General features: G+C 37.8%; 2 protein-coding genes across 2 annotated transcripts in view; both read right to left on the bottom strand.

The window, feature by feature from the left end:
• Nucleotides 1-148: 148 nt before the first annotated feature.
• LOC136017821 (putative short-chain dehydrogenase/reductase family 42E member 2) lies at nt 149-14300 on the bottom strand. Its single transcript, XM_065686466.1, is given in 13 exon segments — nt 149-942; nt 2134-2207; nt 2572-2635; nt 3446-3511; nt 3962-4099; nt 4603-4685; nt 5904-5979; nt 7511-7629; nt 8888-8948; nt 9677-9772; nt 11541-11776; nt 13927-14044; nt 14047-14300. Coding segments are annotated over 13 exon segments (1434 nt in total). The 5' UTR covers nt 14146-14300; the 3' UTR covers nt 149-738.
• Nucleotides 14301-20416: 6116 nt separating this feature from the next.
• VWA3A (von Willebrand factor A domain containing 3A) overlaps nt 20417-26132 on the bottom strand; it is a 33242-nt gene continuing 27526 nt past the window's right edge. The window contains exons 33-34 of the mRNA XM_065684315.1: nt 24685-24747; nt 20417-22698 (exon numbers count right to left, since the gene is read on the bottom strand). Coding sequence (XP_065540387.1) covers nt 24696-24747 — 52 coding nt within the window. The 3' untranslated portion in view covers nt 20417-22698; nt 24685-24695. The remainder of the gene's footprint in view (nt 22699-24684; nt 24748-26132) is intronic.

Genomic DNA, 26132 nt, shown 5'->3' with positions numbered 1-26132 from the left:
CAGACCTCGCTTCATTTACATGGCAAGGTAGCAGTGATAGTGTGCTGGACTCCAAGCTCTTATGTGCCCTCCTCCCTCCCCCTTCCCACAGGCTCCTTAAAACAAGTATTTGGTTCCGTGATTATTTATTATTGCACTGAAAGGGTATTAGTTGATTTACAAACATATTTATTACATTTTTACAAAGCTTTTGAACAATAAAACTATTTTACATAAATATGACTTTCATCCTCTCACCACCTGTCATTTATAAATCTTTACTTCTCATATTGTTTGTACTATTACCCAGGTCTTCATAATTCCTCATACTAACATACAGTAGCTGTAGCAGCAACTTTGTTAGAGGAGTTTAGTCAACCTTCTCTTCATTTGAGCTACTGGACTTGTTCCAGCACTGCAGTCCCACAATGGTTTCTCTTCTTCCAATTTCTTACCCTCCAGAATGATCATTTTCAGAAGAATAATTCTCAGCATAAAGCAATCAATTAGTGAAAATCCATTAAAACAATTCCTGCACCCATTAGTGGCAAAATCCTTGCATTTTGTGATACTGTTGTTCTTTGGGAACAGTTCCTGATGTGTCCTGTGTTTTCACTTTTGTGGGGCTGGTTTGGTTTTAATGAGATCAGAGATGTCATCTTAAGAATAATAAAGGCCATAACAACTGAGGAATATACTATGACCAGATCATTAATAGTCAGAAACAAAATTAGGGTTTTTGGAACTGTTTTTTTGATTTTAGAAGAAAGAAAGAATGATCAAACTTAACAAAATGCCAAAAGCAAACAGCATTTTAAGGCACAAGTGATCTTCCTGGCAAGTAGGCCTTGTTTTAATATAATGATCCACAGAATCAGCAAATGAGAATTTCTTTGGTTTGTAGCCAAGCTGATTTCGTGCCTTGTCTATTCGGAAAGTGTGAGTTACAGTAACATTCCACACCTAAAATCAAAAAGGACAGTTATGGAAGTGACTTTAATATCTGATTTTCTAGAACTTGGATGAAAATACGTCAACAATGATATTACAATGTAATTAAAACCAAAAATACAGACATGCAAAAATATATGCATTTTGGAGCTGGATTCTGTCTGGAGCTAACAGAATGAGTTGATGCAGCTAACAGGTAAAGAGACAAAGCTCAGTAGATGGAGTGCAGGAGGAGTTTATGGTACCGACTTCTCACCTGTGAATGTGAGATAAAGGACTAAGGAAATCCTGTGCAACGTACCAGCACCCTTCCCTCAAACTGGCTCTTCTGCACAGAGAAGTGTGCAATGGAACTAGATGAATGATCGCAGGAGAGTGGTGTGGTTTCTCAACTTTGCAGAAATGCATTATCTATGAGTGGAAAGCACATGCTTTGGGGAGTTACATCCTCCACCTCTGAATGCCTGGTACCTGTGAAAATGCTTAAGTTGCATTGTCTCAATGATTTCTGCTTCAGATATACAACTAATGTAGAAGTAAGTGCAAAACCAGATACATTGTGGAATAACTGAAAATCTACAGCAGAAGTTGATGAGGTCTCTTCAGTGTCCTATCGTGTTACAATACAGTATGAGACTAGATGATGGATTAAAGCATTTTGGCTTATAAATCATAATATTTTACAAAAATGTAAGCTAGATCAAAAATAATTTGTCCAGAAGTTTGTTTTTTAGAAATGTGACTTTTCATTCCAATTTAGAATTATTTTTAGTGGACTTTCTAATTGTTGGCTAGCTTGGTACTATGATAACTGCTACCACTTTGACCTGAGACTCTTGCTCTGTGCTCTTGGACCACTTTTGTTTAATAAGGAGTTCCACAGCATAGGACAGCTCATTGGAAACAGCGATGTAGGGTCTGATTTCCTCTTTGTGCCAGCTCCGTGTCAGTCGCTCTGTCTTGCACTTTTAGCCTGTTTCTCTGGATCATCAAGTAAGAATTAATTTCTGATAATTTTATAAGGGGTGGCCATGGAAAAATCAGGCTACGAATGGCTGTGTAAGCCCTGGATGGACTGTGCCCTGAGCAGAAAAGCAGAGCTCTACTGCAGACAATCCTGTCTGCATCCAAAGGGTGTATCACATAACTTAACAAGAATTTTTGTCAGAGATATAGAAACATTCTCTATTTTTATATATTTACCTCATTCCTTGTCAAGAAGGGTGTAAAGCTAAAAACAGGCTTTAGTATCACGTGCAGATACTCCATCACAGAGGCTGTCAAACAAAGTTACTTAATGAGGCAGCTGGATAACAATAAAATGAGATGACACCAAATAGAATGAGTGTCAGCAAATGCTGACACTGCACATTCTATAATTCCTACTGGTATCAGAGGAGGCAATTAAGGTGGTAGAAGGCAGTATTTAATTTATAAAGTACATGATGTACTCAGCTTATTTAAACTTTATCTGGCATAATTAATGCTAAATGGCATAAGCGATTATTATTAATTAGAATAATGTTAAGTTATATAATTCCTACAGTTTAGTTCCCTGCATTTTATAAAACCATTATATAGCTTTATAGGAATAAGAATACAAATAAAAAGCACAATAATTAGGTATTTTATTATTTTTACCTGCTATATGAACGAGAAGAACAGGAATATGTATCCAGGGTTTCCTGTAGCCTAATTTTTCAAACTAGAAGGGTTATAAAAGGAAAGAAAATCTGCTAATTTGCACCAAATTATGGGTGTCAATGAAGCATGAAAATGACTGTTGATAAAACATGTATCTAAACTCTTCCAGCTCATCTTCCCCTCAACAGTGTTAATAAGATATGTGATTGAAACCCACTGCTCAATCTCCGGTGCCCACCTCTCTCCCACCCTTTGAATACTACTGAATAGTAAAGGGGAAAAAATGTTATTTCCAAGGAGCAAGTGACCAAGATGGGAATACTTCATTACAGTTGTATACAGGCCCATCTACTGCAATAATTTTCCTGGAAGGCTTTTCCATGTTGGCATTGCAGGATCAAAAATCCAGCATGGTCCCAAAATCCAGCCTGATATTTATGAAAATATAATGTTGCCTCTTTTTAGCTTTTAAGATATGACTCTAAATAGTTTTTCCTTTTGTGCTGCAGTTGATGGCAGAACAAAGAAATAAACAACAGTTACAGAAGGCCTGCCAGAGGCTAATAGTGGAACTTCTCACACACTGTGAGCTTGATTTACAGAAATGCTGCTGTTCCATAGTAGGTTCTATACCTCTCAGCTACATTCTCTCAAAATAATAACAGCCAAACGCCACAGTTACACATACCCAAAACTTCCCTTCGAGCCAGTGGAACTTTGGAATATGCAGGGAGAACAGGACTGACTCTAATGTTAAGTAATTCAGTAATTAAAGTGCACTGAAATTCATTTAGTTAGTATGGTCTTCTAGCTAACCATGTGAATAGTGCCCATACAGTGCATTAGAGCTGAATGTGCGTGCAATACGTACTAAAGGGACTATCCATTCAGAAAATATCACGTTTTCGCCATCATGTATGTAATATGCCTGGCCACTCTGTTGAAGAAGCAGAGAAAAACAATTAAAACAACACTAAACACAGGATCACATTTTCTTTCTTTCTCACACCTACCCTCAAGATGGGTAGGTGTGACCCATATTGTGGACAATATACCAGCAGTGAATGTACACAGATCAGATCAGCAAACTACCGTCACTGGACTTTACTGTGATCTCAAACATGTCTCATACTTTTGGGTAGACCCATGGTGGTAGTAGGGCTAATCATGATTAATGATGTAAATAAGAGTAATATAGATCATGCAATGTAGATCAGAGCTTGATTTCACTAGGTAGTAACCCAACTTTTAGAGCACTAAGTTCTTTGTGATGTGCAGGACCAGAATTATCTTCATGAATCCAACAGAAGTAGCAACAAAAAATCAAAATTTAAACATATTTGAGGGTTAAAACTACTGGGACACAATGTTTATATTGTTTACTTACAGCTATATATCCCTTCTCAGAGGTGAGAGCCTCGGCAGCTAGTAAGTGAGCTTGTACTAGATTTCCTATGTGAACCCAGTTCATCTGAACTTTGTGATTCCCAAACTTGAAGTTAAATAGTCTCCGCTGGATATTTACCTGTAGAAACAGAAAACACACAATAACTGCTTTATTCCTTTATTATGCAATGTAACACATTCATTTTGGCTCAGCCTGAATACTCAGAATTTGCTGTATGTGTGTACAATTACAGCACAAGAAATGTGTCACAGGGCTGAAAACCAACCAGGTGGTAGTTTTATAAATCAAGGACTGTCGCACTGATATGCAGTGGTAAAACATTGTGACATTATAGTGTTTTGCTGCAACTAAAGTGCATATTTAAATGACATTATTTCTATTAAATGACCAGGGATGCAAGTCTACCATGTCATTTTTCAGCCTGGCATTTTTTTCTTTTCACTTGAAAGTACTGCTTGATCCTTGCCATTTCTGCAATGCTCATATCATGCTATTTGTTATCTTGTATCAAAGGACCTGTCACCACGCTTTAGTAAGAGCTACATTCAAGGTACTTCCACTGATGCTATGCCCTTATAACCAGTTGCAGTGCCCTCCAGAACTGACTACTTAACACATACGGCTACTCGTGGCAGATGGCGCTGCTCGTCTGGTCCATATATGCCTGGTGGACGAAGCACACAAGTATGAAGCTTATCCCCTCCTTGGAGAGAGAACAACACATGATTTTCAGATAGCTTTAATATCAACATGTGGCTGACATATATTGTCTGAATTTTACATTATGAAGAAAAGGACCAGTCTGACCATTCTATGTGATTCGGCTTCCTAGTAACTTGTTTTCATTTCTGTATAAAATTGAATGCAATAGTAGTGAAATACCCTAGCTTAGCAGCCTGAAAACCTGATCTCTCTGACCACAAATGGACAGGGACAGCACAAATCAAAACTTCCTTCATCTATGCCTCCTGCTTGTTTGACTTTTGCTACTTATTGCAGATACAGTTTATAACGTACATATTTGTCCATCATTGTAGACACATGCAAAACTAGAAGAAGGTCATTCAAATTACTTTATTTAGAAACCTTGCTTGCTTGCAGCTCAATGGCATCACAAAGGAATAGAAGATGTTTCTTAAACAGAGGCTTTCAAATGAGTTAGAATATTTTAACTCAAAATGAATACTTTAAACTTTACATGAGAATCAGTAAGCAGACTCCTCTGACTCCTGAGAACAGGCACAATTACATCTTTTCTGTGGGCAAGAGGTGGTAGGATCTGCTCAGTAGTTAATCAAGGATGCTAAAGTTGAAACCCCACTTAATTTTGTAATGTCAACTTTTCAGTTCAAGCAAATCAGTAGGAATAGCAAAATATTTTTATCTTTGTAAAAGCAAAGATAAAAATAGTTCCCTTGCCATGCACAGATAGATTTTTAGCCTCAGCTCTTCATGCATGTCTGACTTCAGAAGCTGACATAACCCTGATATTGCTGATCTGTTTAAGAAACTGCAGCTATTCTTGCCAGACACCTAGAAGCCTTTGGGGATTATGAGAGTGACCTACTGGATAGTGGTTAGAGTTTGGTATTATCAGAGAAGGTTGAAGTGATAGACTGAATGGGGAATAAACACACAATTCCTGGATCTACTGTAAAACTGGTTAACCTTTAAGATGATTTGAAGAAGTAAGGGTAAATTTTCTGAATTCTCCCATTTATTGTTTGAATATAATCTCTTATCTGTCTAGGTATACACACATTAAAAAAATTAATCACTCACCAAAGGGAGGAGTAGAAACAAACAAAATAAATTCTTATTTCAGTTAAAGTATACTATTTATTGATAAATGAGCATCCAGAGAATGGAATACCTATTAGCACTACTAACAATAGGAAAAACCCAAGTGTTTTATATGTACCTTTGAGTAAAGTTCCATTAGCAGCAAGAACCATTTGGTCTGCAATTGCCTTTGTTCTAGAATAATGATTAAATTGCTATAAAGAAAGGCAGAATATGATCAACATTTTAATCACATTATTGCACCTGTAAAGGTAAACTTACTTTTTATGTCTGATACCATTTAAATCTAGCCAGCTTGTAAAAATCAGCTTAGTAAAACCAAACTAGAAGTAACAACAAGATTTAGCAAATACATACTTTTTTAATGAGAAAGAAATTTATCAGTCTTACATACACAAGTTTAGCTTCAGAGTAAATTTAAGTCCACTAGTATTTACTTAACTCACTTTTTGTGCTGGATATACTGAAAAAAATAATATAAAGTTAAATACTGTGGTGGGTCAGGTAATTTGTTTTCGAAAAAAAATCTATTTTTAGCTGGGAAAAGTTTTTTAAAACAGTAAATTAAATCTGAAATTAAAAATTCAGACTTTCCTAAAAATGCTTCCATTTTGTATTGAAGCTATTTGGGAAGTTATAAATACTTCTCTCCCAGCAGCATCTTTTACCATTAACAATTGCACCCAAGCGTATTTAGACAATGGGATTCTGGATGCAGCTAGCATGTGCTGGCTTAGTGATTACTTATCCACATAAGGCTATTACATATCATATGTTGAATTTTATATTGTCATACTTGACGTTGAAAAATATACCTAAAAGTCCCACCATGGAAAATTCCTCTGCTCTCAGGTGGCTTGACCCACCTGCTTCACCTCCCTCCATGCCCCACCTCTCTTGTGTACACTATTACATGATCACCATTAGAGAGAACATACAAGTAGGGCTCAGACACATGCAACTAATTGCAAATTCCTGAAATGCTTCCTTCAAAGTCAGTTGTGCTGTGCAAGCTGTGCACAAACTGACACATACAACTAAGTGACTTAGGAGGCACCAGCACAGTAGCAGTCAGTCCTATTTAAGATTCCTGGACACAGGATGTACATTCTGAAATTATAGCTTTTAGCAGGAGGCAATGTGCTGGGAGCAGGAAAAAACAAATGGAAAGAGTGTCCAGAATGCATTGAGCTTCACATTTCAGCTAGAAAATATTTCCTAAATGATCATAGTAAAGAAGAAAATGGTATTTCTGAGCAGCCCAGAAGTGACTGTAACTACTGTCTGGCCTGCAGCAAGAAAGCAAGGTTTGGGAACTTCAAAGAAGCAAAAATATGTGTGATAAAGATGTAAAATTTGCTATTTAACACTATTCTTCAGTGCAAAGGCTCACAGTTCATAATATTCATTTTATGCTCATAATATTCAGTATTTACACAGCTTGACAGTCCCCTGAAATCCTTCCTCTTCAAACATTCTTGATAAATGTCACATTCCACTTTTCTTAGCTATTTTATAATTTCAGATCTGTCTAGTTATAGCATATCAAAACCACAATGATTTGAGTATTTCTTCATTGATCATAGGTCTATTTTTATTAATGAAAAGTGATTTCACAGAATGTGATGTGATCTACAGTAAACCAGCTTCTGCTCTCAGAACATCCTTCACATATTCTATCCTTTAGAGCACAGTAAATGCCATGTCATCACATGAACCAAGTACCTTTTCCAGTGGAAAATACGGCACAGTTTCTTCATCTCCTTCTTCAATAGGATTCCCTCCAAATACCACATTCACTGTACTGGTATATATCAGTCTAGGGATATTTCTTTGTTTGCAGACTACAATGGTAAATTGTAAATTATTTAAATAAATTATTTAAAAGAAATAATTTTAAAACAAAAATAAAGCATGAGAAACAACATATGAACTGGCAGCTTCTCTTTTTGAAAACAAACATGCTTAAAGAAGAATATTTTAACATTAGCTTATAATTTAATATGGCATTACCTTTCATTCAGCTGGAATTTTTCACCCAAATATTTGCTATGTAAATATTACATACTGTGTTCATCAAATGTTTTATTACTTGAACTTTACTACAGAAGTTTAAGTGAATTAATATGCAAAATCAGGAAATTTTAGAATCTACAGAGCAGTCAATCCAGTTGGCTCATTTTGAAAACAATAAATTACTGTGTTGTAAATATCTGGAACAAAATACGATAATAAAATCTATCACCAAATGTAAATTAACAGGTTCAGGCTCCTCCCAGATTCTTGCTTTGCTGGGAGCCTACAGAAATTTGATGTGAAATGTTTCTGTGGGTTCAGAGGCTGGAGTAAGAAGGAGGGAATGTGTGGCAACTTCTTCCCTCTAACTCATTTAGAGTTTTACTTGCCTACCACTTCACTCTAATTATTTCTGCTTTTTTTCAGTGATAACCCATAAAAATGGGTCTAAGTAAGAACTGCTTTGCCATTTTGCTTTTTTATATTTTTGCCATTTGGCTTTTGAGTAAAAAGCAAAGAGAAAGTCACTTTGCTATTTACAATACACTTGGAATATTTTCTCTGGAATTGAATATACAGAAAGAAATCTATTAATATTTTCCAGAGAGAGCATTTATAAATCAGAATATAATAAAAAGTGATCATATTTAGATAGATGATTGGAACAAATAGAAAATTTTCTGTATTTATGTGATAAAATAATAGCTAAATATACTTAGCACATCTATGGCTCCTGTTACAAAATGTTTACAACACAACAAACAGTACAATTTTTCTCATGTTATTCTATGAGGGAAGAAGATAATATGTCTCCATTACATGGAGTAAAGAGAAAACATAACCAGTTCATGGAGGACAATTTAAGCTGGTCTGCCAAGAAATGAAGTCCAAACCTATCCCCAGTTCAAACCGGCAGCAAATCTATGAGTTTTAATGGGACCTGCACACCTAGCTTTACATCATACTCTGAAATGAAGGAGAGAAGAGCTTCGTTTTATTGCCAAATCAACACAAAACACATCCAATTAGAAGTTGTTTTAATTCATGTGTTGGTTCAGATGCAAAAAAGAAAATCCAGGTACATACCATCGATTATTATTTTTGTGCCTCCCACATTTACGGATTCAATCTGATCTCTCTTTTGAAGCTAGAAACAGAGTTTGTACAAGATCAGTTAATTGGACTTTCGCAGTATGATCGTTACAATTGCAGACCTAGAACAGCTGTGGCCTTTTTGTGATGTATGTGTTACATTTCTGTGTCCTTCTGACATACAGTCATTTTAGCAGTTCTCATTTTTATTGTCTTGATCAGTGCATGAATAAAGTTGAAAACTGAAAGACAAAATGCATCTGAAAGGAAATTTTAATACTTCATTTTTTTGTCACACCCCAGATAATCCATGATATAGAAACAGGAATACAGGCAGGGGGTATGCTCTCTGAATCTTTCAAAAATTCTTGTTCCAGTGGCAATCTGTTCTGTTCCTAGAAATAAATTAATAGTTTCATGACTTTTTTGACAACATGCTCTGTGAAATCACTGTTATTTAGCTTATCTATATTGAATTGCTGGTCTGTTTCCTCATGAGCTCAGAAGAAAATTCATCCGTGTTATTTCTACCGCAATATTGTCAAACTTCTGCAGATTAGAGGAAAAGGATATGCCTTCATATCCAAGATGCTTTTCTTTTTTCTAGAGTAGTTCATGTAGTACATTAGTTTCATGCTTTGACTTTTATTCTGTAGGGATGATCTGACCTTTATGACTAACTTCTGCCTGACATAAACATATAATTACATTCTTTGCTACACGCAGACAAATTTTTGCTTTCACAAGAATAATGAAAGAAAATGTTAGGAAAATTGTACTTGCTTGTTCTAATCCTGACATTCCACATGCAGCCACATGAAAAACACAGTCAACCCCTTCACATGCTGTGAACACTGCACCATAATCCCTCACATCACCCTGTAAAATGAGAAAAGAATGGATTTTTGACTGGTAGAGCTCATTACATTCTCTATAGAATTAGTATTAACTATGGCTATCAAGGAAAATTTAAAGTAATTCTGATCTGTTTTTCACAATACTTAACTAGACTTAAATAAGACATTATAAACATGGAGAAAAATCCATGACTAAGAATTTTGTCAGTTTTTTGTTGCAAAACAAATATGACTCTTGTTGACTTCAATTATAACGCGTATTTTCACACTTAGTCCTGCATCCTGCAGGCTGACAAAACTTGTTTGACTTGAATGGGAGCAGCATATGCTTGAGGGCTGGAGAATCAAGACTCAAAGACAAAAATCACAGCAGGATTTGGTGGTTCAGCTGTTTGCCAAATAAAAGAACCCCTTTTCTGTTAGCACCTTAAGGTCTAACTTGTGCAATCTGGACAAATGGTTCTGCTTGTTTAAGCTTTATTTTAGGTGCACTGAATGATTAATTACAGTTTTGTACAAGATTAAAACAAAAAAATGCACACTGTATGCATCTAATATTGTATTAGTATACATTAGTGTATTATAATCACGTTATTTGAAATGCTATATACTAGTGAACACTGTGCTGTATTAAATACACACACTATATCTAGTATCAAGTGTTATGCTATGCTTAGGATATTGTATTACATTTTTGTATACCGTGTAATACTATATGAATAATAATCCATATACATACAGATATGAGTAAAAATACAATACATTTGTTTGCAGAATTGTGATACTTCTGAATATTAGATATTCTTTATTGTACTGTAATGCAATTGAAAGAATAATCACAAAAGAAATGGCTGGAGGTATTTTTAAGAGGTAACCTAATTTTAAGAGGTAACCTAATCAGTCTTTACCTCTCAACGTTTTTCTTCTGAGGTTGCCAAGAATTTAACAAAAATGGTTGACTTACACCCTTCCAACTTCAATCAAATGCTAAAATAGCTAACCAGTATAAACAATATTAGCAATCTTTGAATCACTGTTGAAGATCTCTGAAGTGACTTACTACTTACCGGGAGTCCATAGTTCCATTTCCTAGGTAATTCACCTATACTTTCTAATATCTATTATTATAGTCTCTTAAAAATTGAATATAAAATCCTCAAAACAGTTGTTCTCCTTTACAAGATGTAAACTGCCATGAATACATCAACTTAAATCAAATTGTGTGGATGTAGATGAATATAACAACCTCTTTTTTTTTCTGTTGAACTGACTCCTCATTTCACCTGATGGCTCTTCCTTCTTATACTGGAAAGGACAGTGAACAGTCAATATGTACCTGTCTCAGTGTCACTCACAGTTTGCAGACCTCTCCTATTCCCAAGTCGTCTTTTTCCTAGCCTGGAAAGTCTTTTGTTTCCTCAATCATTCTCTGCACAGCAGTCATTCTAAACTTGTGATCACTTTTATTGCCCTGTTTTGCTCTCACCTTTTTACTCTAAATAATCTCCCTGAGTAGTAAACTTCTTCACCTATGTGAGCTACAAGTGTGTTGAATGGCATCTCCCACTGGTGGGAGGACTCTCGAACTTCACTGGTGACACAGAACTGACCACCTTGACTCTGCTGTCTCTTACTTATGCACATGAGGACCTTTTACCATAACTTCTTATTGTCCTTAAAGGCTTTTCAGTAAATGCTTTTATCAAAAATCCCTAAGAGGAAGCCTTGCTAATGTGCATAAAAGTAGTAGAACTTAATTCACTGCTGTTAAGTATGTAACTGCAACATACCTTGAAAAAATCTGCTCCCTTTGGGATTTCCCATTTAGGTTTCCGTACGTCAAACAGAACAACAGCAACTCCTGACCTAACAAGAGCACATCCCAGATTGTATCCCAGGTAGCCTCCACCTCCTGTCACCATTGTTTTTCTGCTTCTGTTAACCAGTAGTCCAGCATGCTCATTTAGGTTGCTCTCACATGGTCGGCTGCTGTGGAGCTCTTCTGTGGATCCTTCTTGCATCACGACTGCAAGACAGAAGATCTCCTGAAAATCCTGCTAATACTTTGAAGATCTAGGTAATTTCAGTAACCTTCATGTTACAATGCTCCTTTCTTGACTACATTTATTTATATATTATCTTAACATGTTTAAAATGTATAAAGATTTTGGTGACGGGTTTTCTACGTACGATGACTAATGAGCCTGAATGCTTTTATATTCCAAGATCTAGCCTTTTCCTCATACTCACAAGTTTCATATTATATAGAAAAAAAGAGAAATTGCAGGATTTTGAAGACATTATAGTTACCTAACCTTAACAGGTACAATTACCTTTTTGAATGCTTGGTATATCAAACATTTTATCCTTGAAAACTCATGACTTCTGATATATTAATGCCCAACAGAGATTAGCCTACTAGTCAGGGGAAGAAAATAGATCAGGAATATAAGAAAGGATTTATTCTGGTTTTTAAATACACTTTATTTCACATTTGGGTCACAGTTACCATTTTAAACTTTTCTGGTTAGTCTTCTGCCCAGTTCTTACTAACCTTTGTCCATATTCTTCTCATTGCAGCACTCATATACAGCTATACTGGCAAGGAACAGAAGCCCTCTGCCCTTGGGGGTTCATCTACTTGGGCAAACTGATTAGAATATAATTCTGTGATAAGCCATTCGGACAGGAGTTACCCATCTGTACACTTTGTTCGGTATTAAAAATTAATTCGTTCCACAGTAATCACTTCAGAAATTCACTCATATTCTGCATTTAATGTGACTGGTATTTCAGATCACAGTATACTCCTAGAAATTAGCCCAGCATATTTTCCCCCACAGGCAGCTTCTCTGTCCTGATAACTTGTACTGCCTTTGCACGTTAGGATCTAGGTTTTTAGGTTCCCAGACAGAAATCCAGAATAAATAAATTTGAAATCTGTTAAATTAAACCACTTTAAAGTGGGAGCTAAACTAGGTGCCTGCCAGTCTAATATAGGAATACAAACCCAATTTTGCCAGATTATTATGGTTTTCTTATAGTTGGAGTGGGTCCTTACAGCAATATCCCCACACATTACAGTACACCATCTTCCACCAGGTGGGCTGCTTAGCTTAGGTAGATAAGCATAGTTTGCTCTCAGTCTTTTATACCAGGCTTCAACAGAGATTATACAGAAACTGGGCCTGATTGGTAACTGGTAGCCCCATCACTTCCAGGGTGATTAAAAAATACTGGAAAAGCAACAGAAAATGCAGCCTACAGTACACAAGGCTGCAGACTGGTTTTGCCATTGCTTAGTTAGTTTTTTTTTTTTTTATATAGTTTAGTTTGTGGTATATTTCTTATTTTATACATTTTTTTAGCTTTCAGACACAGGGAAGTAAGTACCAGATCCTCCAGACTGTGAGGCAGTTTTAACACCAGTGTCAGCTCACTAGATTCAGTGAACTGAATGGCATAATACAGTGGAAAAGATATGAGATCCTTATGTTGAAAAACATCCTAACATTTCACAAGTGAAAAGTAATCCACATTTCCAAACAAAGTTTAAACTAGAAATAACATAATAAAACTAAAACCAGTAAACTTTCTTGTTCAGTCAATGAAATTTAAACTGGCATCTCTGCATTATGCTACATAGTAGTTAAGACATGTAAAATATTTTGCCTTGTCTTCTGTGAAAATGCACGGTTTTATATACTAAGGTCAAGCTTGTGACATACATCATAAAAAGATGTATTTCAAAAATGGCATATATTTGAATACTTGTTATTAATATCTCCTTAAATTTTAAGTAAGATGGAAGATGTATTAAAAAGTGAAAAGATTTTAGTAGAAACTTCTTTCTTAAAAAGCACTAATAGTATTAATATACTAATCTGCTTCACGGAATTTGAAAACTATAATCAAATTTTGAATGTAAATAATTTACTGTAAGAAAATACTTATTTCCAGAATCACTAACTTCCTTGTTTCTCTGAATTTATGGAGCTATTCTGATTTATTAATGTATTCTGCATGATGAGCATAGTTACACAGTGCACGCGGTGTGTGTTGCTCTTAGCTCCCCTACTGTCATTTCAAATAAAAGATATGCACAAGTTACTTCCATAAAGAGTTAGACTCAAATATTTCAGGTTTTTAAAAACAGCTAAAGAAGTAGGTAAGTACCCTTCGTAGAATCCTGGATGTCAGTGTTCTCCCAGTCCTTCCTGGCCAAGTATGATGGTGAGATTTCTCTTTCCTGGACAATTAGTAACACAAGGACATCCAGTACTCTCAGACAAACAAGAGATGTTCACGTGTGCTCAGGCCCTTTTGCTGTTCCTGCTCCTTTGTAGCTGGTGGCTGGGCTGGGAGCCAAAAGAGGGCAGGGCTTAATGTGTACATAATTTATGTTCCTTTTCAGGAAAAAGGAAATATTTTCTCCACATGAGACCCTTCTAAGTAGGATGGTATCTCTTACCTTGTAAAAGTATTGATAAGGTGCTAGACAACACAAATGTAACTATTGGTGCCATCATTCTGAAGATATATTGTACAAAATTACTGAAACATCTCACACAGTTTTTACAAAGCACAGAGAAAAGGGTTCTTAACTAAAGAAAACGGGAAAGAAATTCTTAACACTAATGCTTAAACCTCTCTCGCAGTTGTGTGAAACTTTGGTGGGATACATCACATCTAAGAGCACAGTCTCCTTTTACCTGCAGTTTTCAATCTAAGTTTGAATAAAGAGAAGAAACATAAAATCTTTTTTGGCAGTGGTACTTAGCACTTTCACCCTGAGTTTTCTATCTTCATCCCCAACCCAATTATGTATTTGCAAAGGGACTTAACTGTAGGTACAAGAGTTGCTCTCTGGCTTCCAAGATCGATGAAGCGCAGGCAGCAAACTAACTGGTGCACAATAGAACAGGAAAAGGTGATTTAATATTAAATAATGCATTTAAAATTAATAATGAATTAAATAATTAATAATTATAGAAGTTCTGTAATCCTAAAATGTTTAGAACACGTATCCTTTTGCAGACTAAACAATGAGAAATCAAAGCCAACATTATAAAATGGGTGTGTCTAAAATTAGGTCTCAAAGCAGTAGTTAAGATGCTAAAGAAACACTCCCAAATCTAAGTGACTACAATTTTAAGTGTTCGCATGTTAGAAATATCTCAAGTTCACAGGTGACTTTGCCATTTAAATATAATTTAATGTTCATGTGCTGACAAGAACTCAAACTGACACTTAGGCAAATACATTTTAGCATAACAAATTATGTATTTAAGTCCCTGTAGTCTGCATTAGGACTAGAATCTTTGAACCTATCAAGTTAATCTGCACTTCTCAGATTGCCAGGTGAGTGAAAACCCAGCTGAGTAAAACCCCAAGAACACCAAATTCTCTGTTACGAGCTGTCCACAGCACTGATAGCTTTTACTATTGAATTTGAGAAATAAAGTAGCTGTTCTGTCTCTGGACTACTACAGAACTCCCCCACAAGTCAAAGCTGTTGGTCAGCTTATCCACAGTGTATCAATACCTCATTGCTCAGTGAAAATCAGCAAAGAGCATTTTAAGTTGGCTTTAGGTTCCACCTTAGCCAAGAGGAAACACCTCAGAAGAGCTTTCAGAACTGGTATTTTGTACCTCTCCTGTTACACTTATTCTCCTATCTTTAATGACGAAGAGAGGTACCCTTATGTCATTCACTGTATCCTGCTAAGTCCATTTGAAAGAAACAGAAACTGAAGTTACAAGACAAACTGTTAAATCAGGATTTAAACTTGCTTTTGGTTTTGAATCACAACTCTATACAGCCCTTTTCTACTTTTTCTTCTATAATCACTCAGCTCATGTAGGTACACCAAAATAAACAAAACATCCAGTGCTTCTAGGAGATGACTGCATAAAATACAACAGGAAGGTGTCAGTGAGTTTACCTCTTTATTTACATGGAGAAGGCCCACATTTCTGAAATGTTATGTCAGCTTATCAAAATGTTACTCACATCCAGACTAAAGCCATGTTGAAATGTCATTGCACTGTTTCACAGAGGAATCTAGTAAGCTTACATGAGTTATTTTGAAATCACAAGCTGATAGATGCACTGATAAATCTGAATTGAGTAAGGAGAACTTGGCATAAAACAGAGAAGACACTACCTGTTCTCTAGCATACAAAGGAAAAGACTCATTCCTATGCTAATTCTAGGGGCACCAATGCTGGGTACTGGACTACAGCGAGGAGGTCCAGATCATGACCAAGAAGACAGATGTGTGGAGATTGGGTCTTTGTCCCTTTCATTCAGCATGTCCTATTAACTTCATAGGTGTGCATTCCAGGTCACAGAACAGGAGCAATATTCCAGCTGTGAGGTAATGCAAACCTGGATGAGGGGTTTTAATTCTGTGGAAGACACTATGCAGAAAGAAGCCTTAACCAAAGCATGAAAAGCTAGCCAGAGGTCTGAGTTAAAATGACAGCCGGACGTTTGGCATGAGTCATAGGCAGGATGGGATGTTCTACAGTGCCCAAGGGCACAAGAATAGCAGAAAAGCTTAAGAGACTAAGCTGTCTTTCAAAGCTATCTCGAAGATAGGATTTTGCTGAAATAAGTGTAGCATAAAAATATAATCTCATTTGTCTTATTAAAAATTCTATATCTAAGCTGTAATTAGTAGAGTTGTTTAAGCTCATCATGTGTTTGTAGATCTCCTTATGCACTTGTTCACATCCAGATGCCCAATCATATGTACTGATGCAATCATATGAACTCATAGTGGTGAGACTAGTTTGGACAGCGTACCAGAGAGCTAATGCTCTCTGCAACACCAAAGAAGTCTGAACAGATCTGTTGTAGGGTGTAAGTACTTTTGACTAAAGGTATTTAGCTCTTTGTGACTACAAAAACAATCATCCTCATAACAAGGATTGAGTCTAAACCAGAGAGCTGAGAGAACTGAAGTCACAATAGTGAGATATTCACATTTTAAGTGAGGATGACAGGAAATGTTAAAAAGCATTTAAATCAGAAGGCCTTGCAATGTTAATGGAAAATAATGGAACTTTCTTCTAAACATTATATCTCACTGTGCTTAGAAATTTTGCTTCAAAAAGAGATATCATGGGATCTGAATTTGGGAAAGGAAAATTAAGAATATTTATTTTTCATATAATCAAATGCTAAACATTGGCACATATCAAATATTTCTAAGGAATGAAGTTGTCCTTAAAAGATTTCCCCAACACAATATTAATGCAACAACATTTAATTTACATACCCAAAGTATGCATTGCTCAAATGCAACATTTAATACTTTACAATAACGCAATGTTCTTCACATTCCTTGCTAAATTAGAAAAGTAAAATACAGAGGCAAAACAACTTACCCATGTCACACTGTAAGTGCATGCCAGAAGGGAAAAGAAGATGCAGATCCTTATTCCTGTTATTGGACAAAAGGCATATTTTCGATGCTTAATACAGCCAAACAACAGTATGCTAGGACTAAGTTAAGATCCTTGGGCAGTAAGCTCCCTCTAATTTTTTCATTACAGAAAGATATTAAGCATTCATCACCATGCATTTCAGTACCTTTTGTAAAGAATTCTTCTCTGCATAACAATGTAATTATACATTTCTGTTTAATATAATACTAACAAAGTTCCAAAAGCACATTTAGTAGAGAAGATATTTTGCTTTTTCTGTTTTTCTTATATCCAGTCATCTGTTAATGGCTTTTTCTTTTTAATACTACCAGATACAGTGTTTCTAAAACCAAAAGTATCTAGCACTTTAGATGTGTTTTCCCTTTTCTCCTTAAATACCTCGGTTCTTAGTTAACATATATAAACATCCTCAATCTATTCCTTCCTTTTTCCTATGTCTTTGTGTATTTATTTGTTTGAGGCTTCTGCATATTTCACCATTTCCTCATGGGAGGAATAAAGCACACACAAACAGTTCAAAGCACAGCCTTGGAATGTGTAATCTAAAATGCTTTTCAAGTTATGTTGTTCTCATTTACCCTGTGTTCCTGGTTGCTTTGCATGCTGCACAGACTGATTTACAGGTCAAATGAAATGAAAACTGTGAAACTGCATTGCCACATCAGGGTGGAATCACAGGAAGAAACAAAGCAACTTCTTATAGCAAAAATAAATATGACCTTTATCAGGCTCTCTCAGGTCTGGTTAGAAAAGGAGACAGTTTATGCAATATATGAAGGGAAGGAAAACAAATGCATCATAAATAAAAATATTGCATTAACTTGTATTGAATAAAGGCATGTTTCTATATAATGAGCAGGGATGACAGCTTGGCTTCTTACATACAGGAATCGCAGAGGAAACAAGAAAGCCACAGGAGCTATACATATAAATGGGCTTTAAAAAGATTATTGAAGACCAATCCTAATAGGTTTCATTTTAATTTAAAGGTTTTCTAACAGTTACTGCATGGGAAGAGAGAAGTATAAATCATCATGACTACTACATGGTTTGTTTTCACACCTAAAAAGCATTGGAGGAATTACAAAAGCACGGGAGACAGCTTAGGATGGATGGAAGACAAGGATCTGTTTTGCACTATGCCAGTCAGATACCATTTAAAAACTTGTCATAATTTCTACCAAGTTTAATTTGCAAAGTTCCATTTATCTCCTATTGTTATTATTAGAATCATAGAATCATAGAATAGGTAGGGTTGGAAAGGACCTCAAGATCATCTAGTTCCAACCCCCTGCCATGGACAGGGATACCTCTCACTAAATCATCCAACACAAGGCTTCATCCAACCTGGCCTTGAACACTGCCAGGGATGGAGCACTCACAACCTCCCTGGGCAACCGATTCCAGTGTCTCACCACCCTAACAGGAAAGAATTTCCTCCTTATATCCAATTTAAACTTCCCCTGTTTAAGTTTTAACCCATTACCCCTTGTCCTGTCACTACAATCCCTGACAAAGAGTCCCTCCCCAGCATCCCTATAGGCCCCCTTCCGACACTGGAAGGCTGCTATTAGGTCTCCACGCAGCCTTCTCTTCTCCAGGCTGAAAAGCCCCACCTTCCTCAGCCTGTCTTCACACGGGAGTGCTCCAGTCCCCTGACCATCCTCGTGGCCCTCCTCTGGACTTGTTCCAGTAGTTCCATGTCCTTTTTATGTTGAGGACACCAGAACTGCACACAATGCTCCAGGTGAGGACTCACAAGAGCAGAGTAGAGGGGCAGGATCACCTCCTTCGACCTGTTGGTCACACTCCTTTTGATGCAGCCCAGGATACGGTTGGCTTTCTGGGCTGCGAGCGCACACTGCCGGCTCATGTTCATTTTCTCATCGACCAGCACCCCCAAGTCCTTCTCTGCAGGGCCACTCTGAATCTCTTCTTTGCCCAGTCTGTAGCTGTGCCTGGGATTGCTCCGACCCAGGTGTAGGACCTTGCACTTGTCGTGGTTGAACTTCATAAGGTTGGCATCAGCCCACCTCACAAGCGTGTCGAGGTCCCTCTGGATGGCATCCCTTCCCTCCAGCGTATCAACCGGACCACACAGCTTGGTGTCATCGGCAAACTTGCTGAGGGCGCACTCAATCCCACTGTCCATGTCAGCGATGAAGATGTTAAACAAGACCGGTCCCAACACCGATCCCTGAGGGACACCACTCGTTACCGGTCTCTAGCCGGACATCAAGACATTGACCACAACTCTTTGTGTGCGGCCATCCAGCCAGTTCTTTATCCACCGAGTGGTCCATCCATCAAATTGATATCTCTCCAGTTTAGAGAGAAGGATGTGGTGTGGGACAGTGTCAAACGCTTTGCACAAGTCCAGGTAGATGACGTCAACTGCTTTACCCTTATCCATCAATTCTGTAGCTCCATCATAGAAGGCCACCAAATTGGTCAGGCAGGATTTCCCCTTAGTGAAGCCATGCTGGCTGTCACCAAGCACCTTGTTGTTTTTCATGTGCCTTAGCATGTTGTCCAGGAGAATGTGCTCCAAGATTTTACCAGGCACAGAGTTGAGACTGACTGGTCTGTAATTCCCCGGGTCTTCCATTTTCCCCTTCTTGAAAATGGGGGTTATATTTCCCTTTTTCCAGTCGTCGGGAACTTCACCTGACTGCCATGATTTTTCAAATACGATGGCCAGTGGCTTAGCAACTTCATTCGCCAGCTCCTTCAGGACCCGCGGATGGATTCCATCAGGTCCCACGGACTTGTGTGCGTTCAGATTTTGAAGATGGTCTCGAACCAGATCCTCTCCTACAGAAATTTTTAACATAAGCTGCAGAACTTTCCAAGTAGGAAAAAGAAAAAAGCTTCTAAGAGAGATTTGTTGTTTGCTAGTTATTTCTCTGCTAAGGAAGAGCTTGGTACCAGATAAACTGTGGTCACAATGACAAAGGCAGCCCAAATCACCGAAAGTATATAAACCTGTGGCTTACAAGCTCAGCCTAATCTACCTACCAAATTCTGGGCAGAATTTATGATTCTAACTAAAAGCTATTCACAGTTACCCATTCTTGCTGCAAAAACAGCACTCTCCTGATAGACGGCAGAACACATACTTCAAGGGCAACTGGTTTGGCTGTTTAATTCACTGCATGCAAATCAACATACTCAGTGAGTCACGGCAATGACACGACTTACAAACAACCTGCCAGAAAAAATATGTATCTTTATTAATTGTAAAACTCCTCTTTTATTATGTCATGAATACAGTGAATTGCATTCCAGGAAGCAAATGACATATACCTGACAGACCAACACTGAAAAGTCATTAACAGAGCACTCAACTAGTCAGGTCATCACAACTGAACCATCTCCTTAAAACTGATGGGAGCAGGTAGGATGGGAGTTTCCAGGAGACAGAAACTATATTTTAAAGGAAGTAGCTGCTCTGAATAGATAGCAGGACTCAGCCGCCTGTCAAGCAAGGCAAAGGCTTCAGAAGCACAGAGAGAGGCTGCACAGCCTGGAAACACTTGCAAAAGAAGTTAAGCTGGACAGGATGTAATGGCTAAATACTGTAACATCCAACTATTTCATAGCTTCTGTGGTTACACAGATTCTAACATCAACATTTGTTCCTTGCTTTTCAGTTGCATTTTTCTTGAACTTAAAAGCCCCTTGAGCTCACACCACCAGCACAGAGAAGACTCCTGAATACCTAACACCTTCTGCAAGTCTGGGAGCATGCTGAAGGGAACCAGAGAAACCTGCTATGCTCTGCCCACAGAAACGAATGACCAGTCTACACCAAAACAGCTGAGTGATGGGGTGAGCATTAGTGTAGGTTGCCATGAATTTAGGATAGACACACTGATGATCAGTCTACAGAGACACTGTGTTTTGAATGAGTAAAATCTCTGAACACCAAATATTACACAGGGAAAAACAAAAGGCTGTAAATGAGAAGTTTGTCAGAATGCAGTCTAAACAACACACTGAGAGATTCTGATGCTTATCCACATTTGCAAAATCTGACATGTGCATTATCTTATCTCACAGGAAGTCTCTGATATAATTTAACATACCTGCACAAGTATATTTCATCATTTAATATTTACATACCCCAAATGAAAATGTAACTGATCCTATTTACAATTAACATTTTCATATCAAAGCATCTCAACAGTTACACATGTACCAACATATATGCTAACATATATGCCACAAGAAGTGATAGATGCATAGCACAAAACACCATTTTAACCTCAGTAGTCCACAGTAGGCTGGTACTAACATGGGATGCGGGAGTCAGCTGCTGCAGAGCATACAACACTAAAAAGAAGCTTTTATGGTAGAAAATTTTTAATTCCTTATGGAGACAAAACAGATGGAGGGACATAAGGTATCTCCCGTATGAAGGTATATCCAGTCATTCCCATCAGCTGGCACTCAGACATGCAAATGGCTCCTGAACAAATTCATACCAAGTGTCTGAATTTAGCAATCTGAATACATTTTTATTAAATATTACATACATTAAACACCTGAACTCTTAACCCTCTGAAAGACAACAGTAAACATCTACAAAATACCAGTGAGCTGTCATTGCAGAGTTTCTCAGTAAAAAAGCAAAGTGTATTTCATATTCATAAATCAACTAGAAAAATACATGCTTTATCACTGTAGTTAGCTTAAACTTCATTTTCTTATATGTTACTAGCAAGCATTTTTAATCTTTTTAGGACAGGAAACATGTAAGAACCTAACAAAATTGCTTAGTAGACTGGCAGTGTCTGGTTATACAAACATAACCAGGCTTTATGAGCAACAAGACACTACTTACTTGTATGTCTGATGATTTCTCAGTTACCAACTCTAAATCTTTCTCTACTGCCAACACAAGGAACAATGTGTTGAAATAAATATTAGCAAACTTCTTTGGCAAAAACGTTCATTCCAAGCCTTTTTTTCCGCACTAAGGTTATCTCTTAGGCTTCTGATGCAAAACTGGCACAAAGAATTCTCTTTCTAGTATCACAGCCACCTGTCCCATCTGTTAGGGATAATGAACACCAGCAAAGAAGTCTCAGACCAACTGCCAAAAAAGTTATCTTGGCCATACCACCAACTGATTGAAGCAATTATTAGTATGATGCAGCAGAATAGAAGAGAAACAAAAGCTGTGACCCTGTATAACTACTAATTATATTAGAAATACACATACACTTTTAAAATTTGCATTAGTTACATTGAAAAATATCCTTTGCATATGTTTAAACATAAGCCCTTAGTGTTCAGGGGCTTGATTTACTTTGAGTCCTACAAAGTCAGCAGCACTTATCTGTAACTTCTTCCAGAAGCTGAGACAACAAAGAATACATCTTCCCTCTTTCTCCTTGAAGCTGTAAGCTTTAAGCACACTCTGAAAGGAAGCAGGCTAGTGGTACCACTCCAAATCTCTTCCATCTTTTCTTCATCTAAAATTCAATCCTACAAGTCAAGCACATGAATAGTTTTAAAAACACAATTCAAAATATATAAACTGCATAGGCTCACCATCACCCTTAGCAAAATGGTAATGGAAAACAAGTATAAATTAACTTGATTAACTTTCAGTTTTCCTTACTTACATGTAAGGAAATATTTAATTTAGTCATTCTACAGGTATGTCTTTCTATACACTCTACAAGCAATAGTTTACCTTGGAAGGCTGAAAGACAGAGGTGGCCATGGAACAGTAGCCTCTGTCTCTATATGCCTGTAACAACTTTCTTGCTACTACAGGGTGATTATGTATTTGTATCCTCTCCAAGCACCTCTCTTTAGTGATCAGCCTTTATATGCTGAATTCTGCACATACCTGACCAGGCTCTAGATTCTATTCTCCAGGAAGAAAGCATTCTTAACCAGTGGGTCTCACTAGGTACTTTTTCCCTTCTCTTTGAATGACTGGGCAATGTTTACAAACCAAAATACAAACTTCAGCTATAGAAATAAGAACTTTAAAAAACAGTCTCACTACATATCTGCCTTACCCAGTTCTTTGATGAATGGTTCTTTGATGTTCTTTGATGGGCAAGTGTAGAGTCTTGCATCTGGAGAAGAACAACCCCATGTACCAGTACAGGTTGGAGGTTGACCTGCTGGAAAGTAGTGAAGGGGAAAGGGACCTGGGGGTCCTGGTGGATAGGAGGATGACCATGAGCCAGCAATGTGCTCTTGTGGCCAAGAAGGCAAATGGCATCTTAGGGTGCATTAGAAAGGGAGTGGTTAGTAGGTCAAGAGAGGTTCTCCTCCCCCTCTACTCAGCCTTGGTGAGGCCGCATCTGGAATATTGCGTCCAGTTCTGGGCCCCTCTGTTCAAGAAGGACAGGGAATTGCTGGAAGGAGTCCAGCGCAGAGCCACAAAGATGATTAAGGGAGTGGAACATCTCCCTTATGAGGAGAGGCTGAGGGAGCTGGGTCTCTTTAGCTTGGAGAAGAGGAGACTGAGGGGTGACCTCATCAATGTTTACAAATATGTAAAGGGTAGGTGTCAGGATGATGGAGCTAGGCTTTTTTCAGTGATATCCAGTGATAGGACAAGGGGCAATGGGTGTAAACTGAAGCATAGGAAGTTCCACGTTAACATCAGGAAGAACTTCTTTACTGTAAGAGTGACAGAGCACTGGAACAGGTTGCCCAGGGGGGTTGTGGAGTCTCCTACACTGGAGATATTCAAGGCCCGCCTGGACAAGTTCCTGTGTGATGTACTGTAGGTTACCCTGCTCTTGCAGGGGGGTTGGACTAGATGATCTTTTTAGGTCCCTTCCAACCCTTGGGATTCTGTGATTCTGTGATTCTGTGAATATCTTGGCAGGCCTATGTTCTCTAGAGCAACTCTCTGTAGTTGACTGCATGTCTACTTTTTCTTCCCAAACAGCTCTGTGACAAATGCTTCTGTCTTGCTTAATGCTGAGAAAAGTACTTCCACCCAGCAGTATCTCTTTTCCTGTAATTTTTAAAGCAGGTTGGCTCTGCCAGAGGTTTAGTTTGTCCAGCTGCTTCTCCCACAACTTTGTAACAATAGTCCTGTGTTTGCTGAGACTATCTTTACTACTTGTGGGGGCTTTTTTTCAATCAGCTTTGTTCATTTAACTGATAAATCATGCAGCCCCATGTAACAATAGTTGTTACAGCCATTACATCTGGTCCTAACCCTCTTATGTGCTTAGCTTTTTGCTCTTTGAAAAAGCTAAATCATTAATAACTACAAATACACATTTCCCTTCCTACTTTTACGATATAGTTCCCTTTGAACTGTTCTTTGTGTACTAAGCTATACTGTGGGTTAGCTCAGCTAAGAGCTAAAATCGTTACAAATGTTTTCAACTTTGCAGAAAGTCACTGCTGGAAATTAATACATTTTACATGAGGGTTATGAGATATTATCCTTCTACTGAAATACATAAACTATCACCTATTTGTGGTATTTACCTGAGCATTTTTTAAAAGCCTGAATTGTCCTTTTGGTTTATATTCCATTTTTGAAGTAATAACCTGTTTGAAAGAAAAACAAAATCTAAAGAATTATGCAGCTTTTCACAGAGACATATAGTGTCTTCGTATCTTTATTTAGCCATGTTCTTGTGCGACAGAAAATCTTTTCATTAAGGCGATATATTGCATTTTAAAGCTTTTTGCCTGCTATTACTATTGAAATGGTACTTTCTGGTTTTGGATTAGCAGTTAAGAAGTGCAACAATGAATGGAAGTATCATACAATTTAAATGTCCTTTACTCCAGTTCTAGGTAGGTATCAAAACTAACTCTGAATTATACCAGAAGCAGCAGGGAATGGTGTGCAACCTGAGCTAATTCAGACTGCTGAGATACAGATGGCATGCAGTGCCAGCAGGGCTATGCTGCTTCCAGGAAACTAGCCCATTAGAGTCCACTGGCATATCTCTGTCTGGCATCACATTGTACTGTTACCTGTTATACGATGGCTAAAAGAAAAGGGAAAAGGAAACTTCATATTGAGGGATGATGCTGAAGAGAAGATGAGGAAGAGAAAAGAAAGGGAGACAAACCTAAGGAGTGTTGGCACCACGTTCTTATTCTATGCAGAAAGAAGGGAGTTAAAAATTACAGTAAAGAAGGAAAGATGGGAAGACACATTGTGCACTCATAGCCCAGAAAGTCAGCTGTATCCTTGGCTGCATCAAACGAGGCATGACCAGCAGGTCAAAGGATCTGATCCTCCCACTCTGCTATTGGGAGACCCCGCTTGGAGTGCTGTGTGCAGCTCTGGTGTCCTCAACATATGAAGAATATGGAACTGTTGGAGCAAGTCCAGGTGATGGCCACGAGGACGATCAGGGGGCTTGAGCACCTCCCATATGAAGACAGGCTGAGAAAATTGGGGCTGTTCAGCCTGGAGAAGAGAAGGCTGCGTGGAGACCTCATAGCAGCCTTCCAGGATCTGAAGGGGGCCAACAAGGATGCCAGAGAGGGACTCTTCATCAGGGACTGTTGTGATAGGACAAGGGGTAATGGGTTTAAACTTAAACAGGGGAAGTTCAGACTAGTTATAAGGAAGAAGTTCTTTCCTGTGAGGGTGGTGAGGCACTAGAACAGGTTGCCCAGAGAAGTGGTAAATGCTCCATCCATGGCAATGTTCAGGACCAGGCTGGACAGGGTCTTGGGTGACACAGTTTAGTGTGAGGTGTCCCTGCCCATGGCAGGGGGGTTGGAACTAGATGATCTTAAGGTCCTTTCCAACCCTAACTATTCTATGACTCTGTAACACAGAACAAATTCTTCTGGTAGGCTTGAGACTTAACAGGGAAAGGAAAAAGAGAGTCAAATTATTAGGAAAGCAGAAAAAGTCTGAGATTGAGAGATGAGATCTTTCTGAGAAAAATTAATTTGTCAGATGCTTC

Source organism: Lathamus discolor, chromosome 6 (genome assembly GCF_037157495.1).
Source record: "Lathamus discolor isolate bLatDis1 chromosome 6, bLatDis1.hap1, whole genome shotgun sequence".
NCBI classification, from domain to species: domain Eukaryota; kingdom Metazoa; phylum Chordata; class Aves; order Psittaciformes; family Psittacidae; genus Lathamus; species Lathamus discolor.
This window is presented reverse-complemented; position numbering and strand designations above follow the sequence as displayed.